The sequence below is a fragment of the Sporisorium graminicola genome, chromosome SGRAM_8 (assembly GCF_005498985.1).
Source record: "Sporisorium graminicola strain CBS 10092 chromosome SGRAM_8, whole genome shotgun sequence".
In the NCBI taxonomy this organism is placed as follows: Eukaryota; Fungi; Basidiomycota; class Ustilaginomycetes; order Ustilaginales; family Ustilaginaceae; genus Sporisorium; species Sporisorium graminicola.
Genome location: NC_043738.1, coordinates 1,774,716 through 1,787,171, shown reverse-complemented (window position 1 = coordinate 1,787,171; position 12,456 = coordinate 1,774,716). Strand labels below are relative to the sequence as shown.

At 55.0% G+C, this 12,456-nt stretch overlaps 1 protein-coding gene across 1 annotated transcript; it reads left to right on the top strand.

Moving 5' to 3' along the window:
- Positions 1 to 10,196: 10,196 nt before the first annotated feature.
- Positions 10,197 to 11,954, top strand: EX895_006358 (uncharacterized protein; the record flags this gene model as incomplete). Its single annotated transcript, XM_029886950.1, has 1 exon — positions 10,197 to 11,954. One exon carries the CDS (start codon positions 10,197 to 10,199, stop codon positions 11,952 to 11,954), a length of 1,758 nt encoding a protein of 585 aa, XP_029737263.1.
- Between the last annotated feature and the right edge of the window lie 502 nt (positions 11,955 to 12,456).

The window sequence follows — 12,456 nt, the reverse complement described above, 5'->3', positions numbered from 1 at the left end:
GTCGAATTGGCTTCTTGCGGAGTCCATGCCTTGGTCGGGGAATTACGCTGCGGAAGGCTCCGTTGCGATCTGCTAGCCTCGCTGAATGTTCTAGCAGGCATGTCAGACATGGCAGTCAGCGAGCGAGCGAACAGGTCAGCGCCACAATGTCGGTGCGGATGTGGCAGATTTCGGGTTCCGGGATGTCGCTTAGATTGAGAACGCAACCGTCAAGTGGCGATCATTCATAAGGCTAGGCGGATCTCGAGATGTGTCGCAAGGGATTGGCCTCCTGCTGCCCGTTGTCCGGCGAAGGGTCAACTTCTAGTTTTGCTGTCGATCAGCCACGACCGCCGTCTTCTCGAAGTGCGTAAGGACGAACAAATGAAGGCAGCAAGAAGTGCAGGGCTGAATGAAGAATGGCGGGCGGTGGGAGGGCAAGAAAGCAGCTGCAAATGTAGGACGAAGAAGAAAGGGGTGCGCAAGGAAGGAAAAGAGAGTGGCGGGGGAAGTGAGGGTTGGGAATGCACTACACCGAATGAAGAGGAACAGAGGAACAGGGGAAGAGGTAAAGAGAACTACAAGAACGACAGGGGAAGGAAGCCAGTGACGAGAGAGGAGGGGTACGAAAGAGGGGGAGAAAAGGGGTTGGGGGTGAGAACGACTAGACCAGAAGAAGCATACAGAGACGGCTACGTTTCAAACTTGAAGTCTTTACACCGGACAGAGGCTCTCGAAGGTCGGGGTTGGCGCGAGACAGGCACCACCAATGGCAATGGCGGCGACGCTTGAAAGAGGAGCTGCCTGTTGTGCGAACGGACCAATATGAAGATGATGCACAAAGACGCCTCGTAGCAGATGAACCGACGGTAGTTCAGGGCGATGGTACGATTGCCGACAACGCAGAAGAGTGCGCCTGGTTCTGCAATAGGGTTCGAGATGAAAGGAGAACGCTGCCGTTCGCCTGGCGGCGATGAAAGGTGACGTCAAGCAGCAGTACTCGTGGCTGAATCGTGGAGCTATGACACCAGATGAAGAGGGCGCAATAACGCCGGGTTACCGTCCTAGGCAAGTGTGACGGCGGATGTAGTTTAATGAAGGGCTGGGCGGCGCCGAGGTGCAGATGGATGCGGGACGGAGCTGGCGAGTGAAGGCACGGCCAAGATCTATGCCAGAACAATTGGGTTGATGCCTCTGGCGGATAACTAGTCGATGGCAAAGTGGGCGATACGTGAAGCTGAGCCTGTGCAGACACAATCGGTCGGAGTGGGACGCAGCTAAATGAACGGCAAGCTGAAGAGGTGGGCAGCTGGTCTAGGTCGAGAGCGTCAATCAGTGTGCCGCCAGACAGGCTGCAAATTAAGGCAGCGTGTAGAACCGGTTGTTGAGTGCTGCAACCGTCACGATGTGGTTCGTGAAAGACAAGTGCGAGGATCCAAGTATCGCTGGATGTTCGGTGCGGAGCCAACGAGAGGGGCTAAAAGCCAAGATGCCAGACAGAGATAGGAATGCACCGCGCCGGAGACGATCAGGAAGGCAGTTGAGGGGTGCAGAGATGCAAGATGCGCAAGATGTAAGGATGTGTGGCTGGCAGTTGGTAGGAAGAAGAAGCGCAAGCAGGATCGAAGAGCAGCGGAGGATGGAAGAGAGGAAGCAAAGCCGAGAACGGATCGAGATGTGGTCGAGAGCAAACGACCGTGGCGCCAAACACTAAAGTTTGCTCTCGAGGAGTCTACTTGGAACGACTCTTGGGTCGAGTGGACGGGGGTGCAGCGAGGTGGCGGTGTACACGACGAGCAGAGAGAAACAAGTTGAGGCGAGGCGGATGCGAGGTGAGGCGAGACAGTGCAAGGGTGTGGCGTCGCTGCCAAGGTGGAAGCGAACGGTGGGAGAGCGGGAGAGCTGAGGCGCAGGATGCGTCTAGCCTAGACGACGACCCGACTATGGCGGATGTGGCGGCGATGAGAGGGGAGGAAAAGGACGAGAGGAAAGGAGGGCAGCGAGCAAGGAGGAAGGAAAGCCACGCTCGTCGTCCCAAGAACTGGAGGGCCACCACCACGCCTCGCTTGCTCACGGATGTCTCCTTGCTCGCAGCCCAGTGGATGGCGACGCAATTGAGCAGCCGAGCGAACAAACGACCCAGAAGATCGGTATGTTGGACATGCTTCTCGAAGCATGCAAAAGTCAAAACAAAAAGTCAACAGACGGGCACTTGGCTCAACAGAATCCCTCGGCCTTGCGCGGAAGACAGACGAGGAAAGCGCTCTCTCTGAACGGCGTGAGCGGCATGCACAGTCGAGGGAATCGCCCCCGGAAGCAAGGGCGTCACAGCGTGTGCATCTCTCCTTGTTCTGTCACTATCTGCGTGTCATGCGTGTGTATGTGGGTGCGTGTGTGTGTGTGCTCCGAAGGGGAGAAAGGCAAGAAAAATGGCTGAAAGACTAGAGAGAGAGAGAGACAGAGAGAGAGGAGATGGCACATGCAGCCGAAAACCACCCAGAAAACGAAAAAGGGGTCGGGATCTCGCCAGCCCAGCACGCCAAAGTTATGGTCGAGTACTTCGCCGAGGCAGGGCGCATCAGATCGCATTCGGGGCCCACGCCGAACGATGCTTTCGCCTGCTGGTTCGTTTGTTCCTTCCTGCTCTTTCGCTTTCCTACCTGTTTGCCGCCTTGTGTGGACGGGCAGAAGCGGAGAGAAGGCATGCCACGCGGGGCTCTGTTTTCCAGGCGGGAAGCGTGAGAAGGGATGAGCGAGATCGCAATAAGGAGTGCGAGAGGAAGTTGGCGGCCAAACAACAGAATTCAATCTACGACATGAGACAGAAGCTCGTATCTCCTTCCGCGGCCCGCCCGTTCGGTCTGCCTTTTGTACGGCTCAAGTAGCGGATTGGCGGCGCCGAATTGACTGGATGACTGGTAGCGGCATGGCCGATCCGCGTGTGGTGCTGCTTGTTGGGGTGACGAGCAAGCCGAACTCAGGGCCCCTCCCTGGTCTTGTCAAACTTGGGTCGGGGTTTAAGCGATCCGAAACGGCTGGCTGTCTGGCTGTCTTTAGTGTCTACTGCATCTCGCCTCCGAAGAAGAAAAAACAATTTAGAATTCAAGACACACTCGAGACACACACACACACACACACACACACACACACACACACACACACACATGCGCTCCTGTTGCAGCTGCAGTCTCAGTAGTGTTTTTACAAATATTAAATGAACAGACTACTATAATATTCCCCTTCTTTTTTTTCTTTTTTTTTTTTGGTCCAGCGTGTTGCTCGCCCTGGCTTGTTCATCGGAGATGGCAAAAACAAAACAAAAACTGAAAAAAGCCAAGTCACATGTAGAGCTGCACACAATACAGTAGACAGCCCGCGCTGAGCCCATGTCTTCCTGTCAAGACACTTTGACCACGCCGCAGCTAGCAAAGTCGTCGAGGCAAGGCTGTTGTAGATCTGATGTGGGAAGTGGCAATTTCATGTTACAGTGGTATGAAAGATTAGCGTGGCCAGCCACAATTTGACGAGTTGCAATGCTCCGTTCCAGTGCAGAAAGGCGGTGCTTGAAACACGCATGATTCGACATTTGAAGAAAAAAACGTCGCAAGCTCGAGGCGTGCAGCTCGGCCTGGAGACTGGTTGCTTGACGACTCGCTATCATCTCGAGTTGCGGACCGGACTCGGATGCGTGTCTGAGATCATGCGGCGGGCGCGCGTGACACACAAGCTTGTAGACGCCGCCGAGGAATGGACTGGGCGCTATTGTCTCGCTTTGCCTCGTTCAACGGCCCGGTTTTCCGGGAAGCGAACCAGACGGAATCTGAGCTTGAATTCGCTTCCTGTCTCTTCTCCGCCATTGGCCCGTCTGCAGACAAATCTCTGGATACGGTAGATCGGCTTGTAGAGGCGCACGCGTGCCATTCCCACGGAAAGCAAGCAAGTGTTTCGCTGGCGCTCTTTTTTTTGGCGTCGTAACAGCGACCCGAAGCGATCTGCGCTGTGGACCAAGCCAGGAGGAGCATCGAGCTAATCCTTTGATGGCTTTGCGATCCCGTATGCGGTGCGTTTCAGCGCTTCGCGACTCTTGGTACACGGCCCAGAAACTTCGCTGTCACCAGGCGAAGAGGGTGAGCAAGAATGTGAATGAGCGCGCGACGTGCTGACAGCTGATAGACATTCTAACTCCGCTGCTGGTTGCTTTGTTGTTTTTCCATGATTAAGTTTCCAGATCGCTCGGACGCTTCCGATCTGGTGCTGTTTTTCCCCTTTGAGATCCGGCACTCTGGATGGACAGCACGCATCTCCTAATTCTCTTTTATATATTCCGACAAAAATGAAAAATCAAAAACAAATAGATTTAGAATTTTTAGGCTCGCCTCTGCTGCGGATCGTCTCGTGTCGATGGTGCAGTCAGAGAAAGCAAGCGAGTTACACCAAACGAAGTCCAGAGCGGCGTCACATATACACTCCGCCTCTGTCACAGCAGATGGCTCTCACCACACTCTGAGATCAGCTGTCGTCGTTGCAGCTAGGGTCGTCTTCGGCTCCGCTCGAATACTCCAGACGCACGAGCAGATCTGCTCCACGAGGCATGTCTCCTCTTCTGGTATTCTGGAGAAGATCGTCGTCTAGTGAGGACGTGGCGTTTTTTTGGCGCCGGGCCTCGCCACCGTCTCTTTTGCGAAGACTGGTTGACATGAGACGGCTTTGGCGCCTGCCCTCGTGCATAACACCTTCTCTCTCTCTTTCTCTCTCTCTCTCTCACACGTGGTATTCTTGCATTCTCGCGCAGGCCGTCTGCCGATTCAGGCCAGCCTTGACCTGTCCTTTCCATTGAGACGACAAGCGCCCGTGACGCTGTTCGGGAGCTTCCAATCCGCATTGCTCGGTGCTTGCCCTTGCCACCTTGCATCATTGCCGTGTACTCTCGGCTCTCCTCCTCGCCGGTGCTCGCAAAGTGGTAAGGCGGTTTAGAAGGGCGGTGCAGTGGATCTAAGAGCACTAGGCGAGCAGACCCGAGTTCAGAGCTTTGCAGGTGACTTGGGTGAAACTTTATTGACGCACGCTAACATTGCTCGTCGTCGCTTGCAAGGGTGGGATCGACGAATCCTTGCTTGCACCTCTGCGAGGCCACTGCGAGGGGCCCGTCAAGCAGAACAAACAGTAACATCGCTTGAGCTCCTTTCAGCTTCTGCGGTTCACGCGTCGCACTCAACCTCACGGCTGTCGCATGAACCTTTGGCTGTTGTAACGCGTTGTCCGATCGAACATCTCGAAGGCGTAGCCACTTGTCTTGGTGGCCGGCTGTGCTCTGCCCGGTCGTGCTGTGAAGCATTTTTCAGCGACCTATGATCGCAACAAACTCGCCTCTATCGACAAGGCACGACGTCGTCAGCTTGGTCATTTCGCGTCCGCAGTCAGAAAGACAGAAAGCAGCTGGTGTTGCTGTACCATCGTTTTTTGCAGTCCTACGGTGGGACATGTACTGGGTGCAGCTTTTAGCCTGTCCTTCGAATTTCACCAAGGCTCTGTAGCTCTTAGGCGAGACGAGCGACACCCAGACGAATCCGCTGCGGTCCCCACCGGTCATTTCCTCCTTACAGCGGAATCTACCGCCTTGTTCCTCGCTATAACTCTTCACAGTTTACACATTTTGGGTTTAGTGCAGGTTATCATTGACTATAGCCGATGGTGTCTCTGAGAACACGTTAACGAGGCGAGTCAGCTTCAGCAGGGGTTGCAACAAACGGTGAGATCACCCAAGCGTTATCTCCACACCACCAAGGGTGCAGAGCCAAAATCGGTCATCGACGATTGACGGTGGGTCGAGCAACTGCAGACTCGTAACGACCGCTGACCTCGAGTCGTCGGCGAAGTGGATCGTCAAAATGGCACAAGACCACCGGCAGCGCTTCAGGCAACCCGCGAGCTTGTCGAGATGTGGCATGCGTACTGACTTGGAAACTCGAGCTTAGCGAGCTGCCGCACAACCGCAAATCTGGATTTCTTGCAGACCACGGGCACTGGCTTCCGACTGAACGCCTTATCCTTGTTTCGTCATTGCCCCTTTGCAGAAGGTCTGTAAAGTAGCTCGGATACAGTAGCGCTGGTTATGCTGCACTCAAGACTTGAAGGCTGCCCACTTAAACAGATCAATAACTAAAACCCGCAAAAAAGCAAACAGAAGAGAAACTAAAAATCGCGAAAAGGGGCAGCTGGAAGGGGGGGGCATACAGGACAGTACCGAATAGGTCGTCTCGGCAGCGTCTCTCTCTCCGGACGACGGTACCCTCCGGAGACAGGGAAGGGCTCGCTTGCGCTGTTTGCATCGCTACGAGGATCTGTTGAGGGCCCTAGCCAGCCGAAGTCTCAATTGTCGTGGCAACGACCCGTGATTGGCTGTTGTTTGTTGCCAGACGGCCGCGCGCGCTTAGCCAATTCAAACTCATCCTGTCCCCGCTGCCACGTTGCAAGGCTCACGATCGCTTGCGGTTGCGCCTACCCTCGGCAATCGGCAAGCCGATCCGAGGTACGAAGTGACGAGAAGAACGAGCCTTATACCCCAGATCGGGTTCCGCCTCGTCTGCTTCGAACGGCAACAGCAATTAGGCAACCATCGGAAGAAAACTCGAGTGGCGCTCCGGGATCGAATCTGATTCGAGATCGTCACTGTCAGCGTTCTACCAGTCCGAGGTTAATTGGATAGGCAAGCAAGGCTTCGCAGCCAAGCCTCAAACGGCATCATTTTGGCGGAGTCCGGACGCTGTCCGGGAAGGGCCTTGCTGCTCTGTCTTCCCTTACTGCAGCTGCAGTAGTCGCCATGCACGAGCGCCACCTTTTGTGGCTTTGCAATTGAAAATCCGTTCTCTGTCAACACAGGAACACTGAACCAATCTTTTCTCCAGCTTGGTGACACCCCGCCTTCTTTTCTTAGCCCTTTCTGTTCCACGGGACTAGGGAAGGCTTGCTGATCTTACGGGCACAGGTGGGGGGGTCAAGCGTACACAACCTCCATTTGGTCGATCTCGAACCTGCACGTTCAAATGCCAGCACTATGGTTGACTGATAACCTGCAGCCAAAGCGACCGCGTGCCCGCCTGCAGATCCAGATTCGAAGCATGCAGGTCTGTCTGATCCCTGTTGTTTGGCAGCGTCGCTGACGTTTTCAGAACGCAATAGCAAGGGACACAATAAGACACTGCATGCCAAGAAGCGACATCCCGTTGTCCATTTCTTTGCTGTCCACTTTCTCGCTTTTGCCGAAGTGGAAAAAGCCCAGGAGCCATGCATCGGATCACATACAGCCACAGCTGCAGCTTGGCCCAGAAGGAGTGTGGCCCTTCCGAGGCAGAAACAGAACCATACGCGCGCAGCATAATCTAATCCTAAGCCCCATCTCGCTCATAGCCTAGTCCTTGCTGCCGTTGCAGTTCCTAACACTCAGCTCTCTGCAAACGACGGACTCACTTGCGAGGCCTCCATGAGGAGCAACCCGACGAACTGTGAACTATGCCAGGTAAGCTTGTCATGCGAACCACTTCAACACTCGTAGACCAGCTCGTGCAGCGTTTCCAAAGCGCGGGTTTTGTTCAAGGACGAGATTGTAGTCCCGCTCGCCAGGCTTTTGCGTTCCTACATGTACTGTATGTCGCCTGAGACGAAATCCCTAGTGTTGGTCTGGGTGCACCGCGCGCTGCTAATTTGGGAGTTCATCTGCAGCCCCTCGCTTCGCCGATATTCACTTTGGACAATTCGGCTCACTGCGCAAATCTGGCGTTGCCCTGACAAACACTATCTGCCGTTCTCGCGTCGATAGGGCTTCAGTTCTCCACGAGCGAGCCTTGAGAGACGACGTCATTCGCACATCGCTTGTCCCGAGCCTAGCATTGAACGCAATACGACACTATGCGATCAATCGCATTCACCAACATGGAAAGGGCCGACACTTTCGCCGCACTTTCACGAAGACTTGTCGGGCTTTGGACGTTGATCGCTTGCCCGGTCAACTGGTAGACCTCGGAGTCTCAATTCCTTTGCTTGCGACTCAGCGTCAAGCCCCCTCTGTGCCTGCCTCTCCTTGCTGCGTATGATCGGACCTCGAAAGAGGCTTCTCTGCATTAGCGCGCGAATCTTCTCCGGTCAACTCAATTATCCCGCTCCGCCTTGACCCTTGCGCTGGTACAGACACTCTCTTTCAGCCTGGACTTGGCCGGGCTCGATGTGTTGTGTTGTTGGCGACGAAGTGGCCTGATTTGCGCACACCCATGCTTGCTGCCATAAACCTTGCTTACCACCTCCCCCTCGACCCAGTTTAATGGTCGGTGTTGTTGTCTTTCCTCCTCACTAGCATCATCAGCTTCGCTTCTCGAGCGCCTCGGCAATGATTTTTCAGATGCGGAGCTCCCTCGGCGATGGTGATTGCCTCGGTCAATTTGTTTCCCCTTTCATCACGAATACCGCTTTGGCGACGGCGATGAAGATATCTTGTCAGCAGTGTGTTTCTGCGTACACCGCTTTGCCTCGCCGCCTTGCAAGGGGATGCTAAGTCGGCACTGGCGTGGCTGGTGCCACGAGGTAGAACGGGGGTCGTCGATCGGCGATATGCAGCTCTCATCGGCGATGTCGTTATCGTGTCGCTATGCCGACTCTCTTTGATGAGTGGCCTCGTCTTTCCAAGTGCTAGTGACTCGCGCTGTGGTTCAATGAACTGTTTTGAAAGACGCAAGCCCGTGACAGTGTGAAGCATTGCAGATGAAGCGAAGGACAGGGCTGTAGATGTTGGGACGGTAAGTGCGGCGAGAGACAACCGAGAACGTAGGAAGCGGTAAAAGTTGTAATCTTGCAGCCAGGTCCAATGCACCTGTAGTGACGAGGGTTGAGGCTCGCTAGGAGAAGTCTAAGTGCTTAGAACGGTACGCTAGTAAATACTTGTCTTCTTCCAACAGTCATTGTCTTGTTGGATGTTGGACCGGGCGTCGTCGTCGCTGGGCTCCAGCCGATTTGACTTGAGAAGTCTTGGATGTGTTTTCTCCTCATGCTTCAGCAATGCTAGCATAATTGTTCACTTTAGGGACCCAGCAGCGGAATCAAACGGGATCGCTATGCATCCAATCTTTGCTAAGGTCGTCCAACCTGCTCAGCTTTGATCGTCTCGAACCCGTTGGCCTGCATTGTCGACCCCGGGCAGGATTTGCTTCGCATGGCTGCGAGTGCTCCTGACTATTCTGCTGACTCGAAGTGACAAGAGCTATGGCTTCATCTGCCCAAGCGTGCTTTGAACGCACTGTGCGATCTACATTTGGCTTGCTTTTCCGTAGAACCACTCACCGTCTTACCACTCGTTAGAGGCGACTCCATGCGGCCGAATCGCAGATCAAGCAACGGCATCACTCTGGTTACGCATAGGAACACCAAGGCTGAAACACCGCAAGGGCCTCTTTACAATAGGCTTTGATCCGGGAACGATATTCTGGATACAAGAACGACACGAAAGAAAGCGGGCTCACTTGATGATTGACTCCATGGCCCACGAACAAACGCTCAGCCGACCTTACCTTTTCAATCTATGCAAGGCTTCAAGATCAGAAGCTAGCATTTACCCACAAATTGCAAGCCAGCTCGTCCAACAGCGGAGTGAGCCGCTGTTCGGCAACTAGAGCTTCTCTACAGGATGGCCTTTGCCTCGCCAAGCCACATTTACCACGCTCGAAAAGTGTGGCTTGGCTTGTGGCTTGACTCGTCCCGACATTGCATGCCATTCGGCCACTTTGTTTCAAGTGCCCCAGTCTCGGCATTTCCAGTCCTTCCGGCGATGACAGGATATTTTTGGATCCTTTCTGATCACTTCTTGCTGTAGTAGTCGGTAGTAGTCGAGAGCACTGATGCCTCCTCATTGACCAGAAGCGGTGGTGTTGGAAACGGGAAGAGGGCTCAGCTTCCATTCAGGTTGAATTACAACTTTTGTTAAGCTTTTCAAGACAACAATACGTTTTATTTCTTTTAGCGCACGGAGCATCATCCGCAGTAACTCCACTTTCGATGAGAGGCGACCCTCCTTGTCTTCTCGCCACAATCTTTTATCCCACCCACCTTTCAGCCGACTCCTCGTACGCACGCCTCGATACAAGGTCGAAGAAGCTCTCTCATCCGTACCACAAGGTCGGCGAATTCGAGTCGTAGTGGAACGAGGGGCCTGGCGGCTAATCTTCTTCGCGGCCATGGCTTCCGCACTCGACTCGTTCACCGCGCAGTTGCAGCACGTGGCGACCCAGCCCAACAATGCTCGTCTTGCCGCCTACGACTCGTTGATCTCGGACCTATTGCAGCTACCTTCCACTAAGCTGAGTCGCAACAATGTGCTCGAAGCGACGTCAGCCTACCTCCGACACGCGGTCTTCAGCGAACAGAATTCCACCGGCGGTGGTCTCGTCATCGGCAGACAGGCCCTCACCGCGCTCGAACACCACGCAGGACGAGTCGCAGAAAAGTACGAATCACAGCAACGAGACAAAGACAGAATGCAAGATGATGACGACGACGATGGAAGCGCACCGGCCATCGTAGACAGGGACACGCGCCGTCAACTACTCGAAAACGCCTTGGAGCAGCTGCAGCCACGAGTGCTTAGCTTCGAAGAGCAAGCATCGAGCCTGCGTATACAGCTGGCAGCCCTTCTCGAGGCGGAGGAGGACTGGAATGAGGCGGCGCGTGTGCTGCTGGCAATTCCGTTGGATTCGGGGCACCGCAACGTCTCGGACCATTTCAAGCTTTCGATCTATGTGCGCATCGTGCGTCTACTGCTCGAGGGAGACGACCCTGTCGCAGCCGACATGTACCTCAAGCGTGCAAGCATGATCATTCACAACGTGCCTGGTGCGCTTCCCTCTCAGTATCAGCAGCAGCAGCAGCAGCAGCAGCAGCAAGAACAAACGTCAGCCGCGGTAGCAGCATTGACCGCCAGCGCAGGAGAGGATGCAAACGAAGCAGCACCAGCTGCAGGAGCAAGTGGAGGCTCCAAGCACAAGCTCGAAGATCCAAAGATCCTGGGGCTGCAGTATCGGCTGTCGCAAGCACGCGTCTACGACTCGCAGCGACGATTCTCAGAGGCAGCGATCCGATACCACGAGCTGAGCTACGTGGCCGAGATTGACGAGGACGACCGCACCATGATGCTGTCGGCCGCGGTGACGGCGGCGATTTTGTCTCCAGCAGGCCCGCAGCGAGCAAGGACGCTGGCGATGCTGGTACGGGACGAGCGTACGCCTTCTCTGCCTCAGTACACGATCCTGTCCAAGGTGTTTCTGGATCGCGTCATCCGTCCAGACGAGATTGTGAGTTTCGAAAAGCTGCTGTCTCCGCATCAGATCGCCAAGCTGGCGTCATCGTCGTCTAAGCCAGCAGGTGCTAAAAGTGCCTCGACGGACGCTACCGAAGCTGCAAGTAGCAAATCAGTACGACATGCTCCATCGACGGTGCTGGACCGAGCCATGATCGAGCACAACGTGCTGAGCGCATCGAGGCTGTACGACAATATCACGTTGGCTGGGCTGGGCGCGCTGGTGGATCTGAGCCCGGAGGGAGCCGAAGACATTGCACGCAAGATGATCATGCAGGGCCGACTCAAAGGCTGGATCGACCAGGTGGGGAGTACGAGCACCAGCGCAAGCCAAACAGGAGCGCGAGGTGGTGGAGTGCTGTTCTTTGTCGACCAGGATCGACGCGGCGAAGGAGAGACGACAGCGGGTGGACTGGAAGCCACCAAGGTAGAAAGCAGCGGTGCAGACGGGGGTAGCGTTGGTGGAGGTGGCGTTGGCGAAGGAGGTGCCCACGGCGGCGCGGGTGGAGGCGATGTCGACACCAAGTGGACACGCAGATGGGATCAGCAGATCGCCCAAGTGACGGGCGCGCTCGAAGACGTGTGTCAGAGGATCAACAAGATCTCTGCTGCGACGACAACAGCAAGCATGGCTGCTTGAAGTATTGGTGATGAAAAGCATCGGCATTGACAGTCGCTTCGGTGTTTAATGCAATGCATCTCGACAGGCTGAGATGCGTCTTGCACCGCCTCTTGTTGTGTTTCCACGGCATAGATGCAGGCAAGTTGTCTCTGCATCATTATCCAGAATTGAGAGTTTATGTGTCTCCGAGACAATACAATGTAGGCAATCGTGTTGTTCGGCATGCATCCGACTCGCCATTGCCGGTGTTTTACCACTGCCACGGTTGATCCTGTTGGGCTCGTATGCACACGCTGCCGGACGTGTATCCGGTATTCTAGGTCGTCGCAGTCCAATGGACGAGCGCACGCGCGCCTGTGCATCGGTCTTGGTAGGCGACGCGCGCGCCCTTTTCCTCTATTTGAAATGGGCGCCGAGCCCAATTTCCCCTGCCAAGAAGTTTTTACGCTGGCTCTGGTTGTCTCGGCGCGATCTTGTACAAATCAAAACGGCCACACTGGCCGACTCATTGACTGGGACA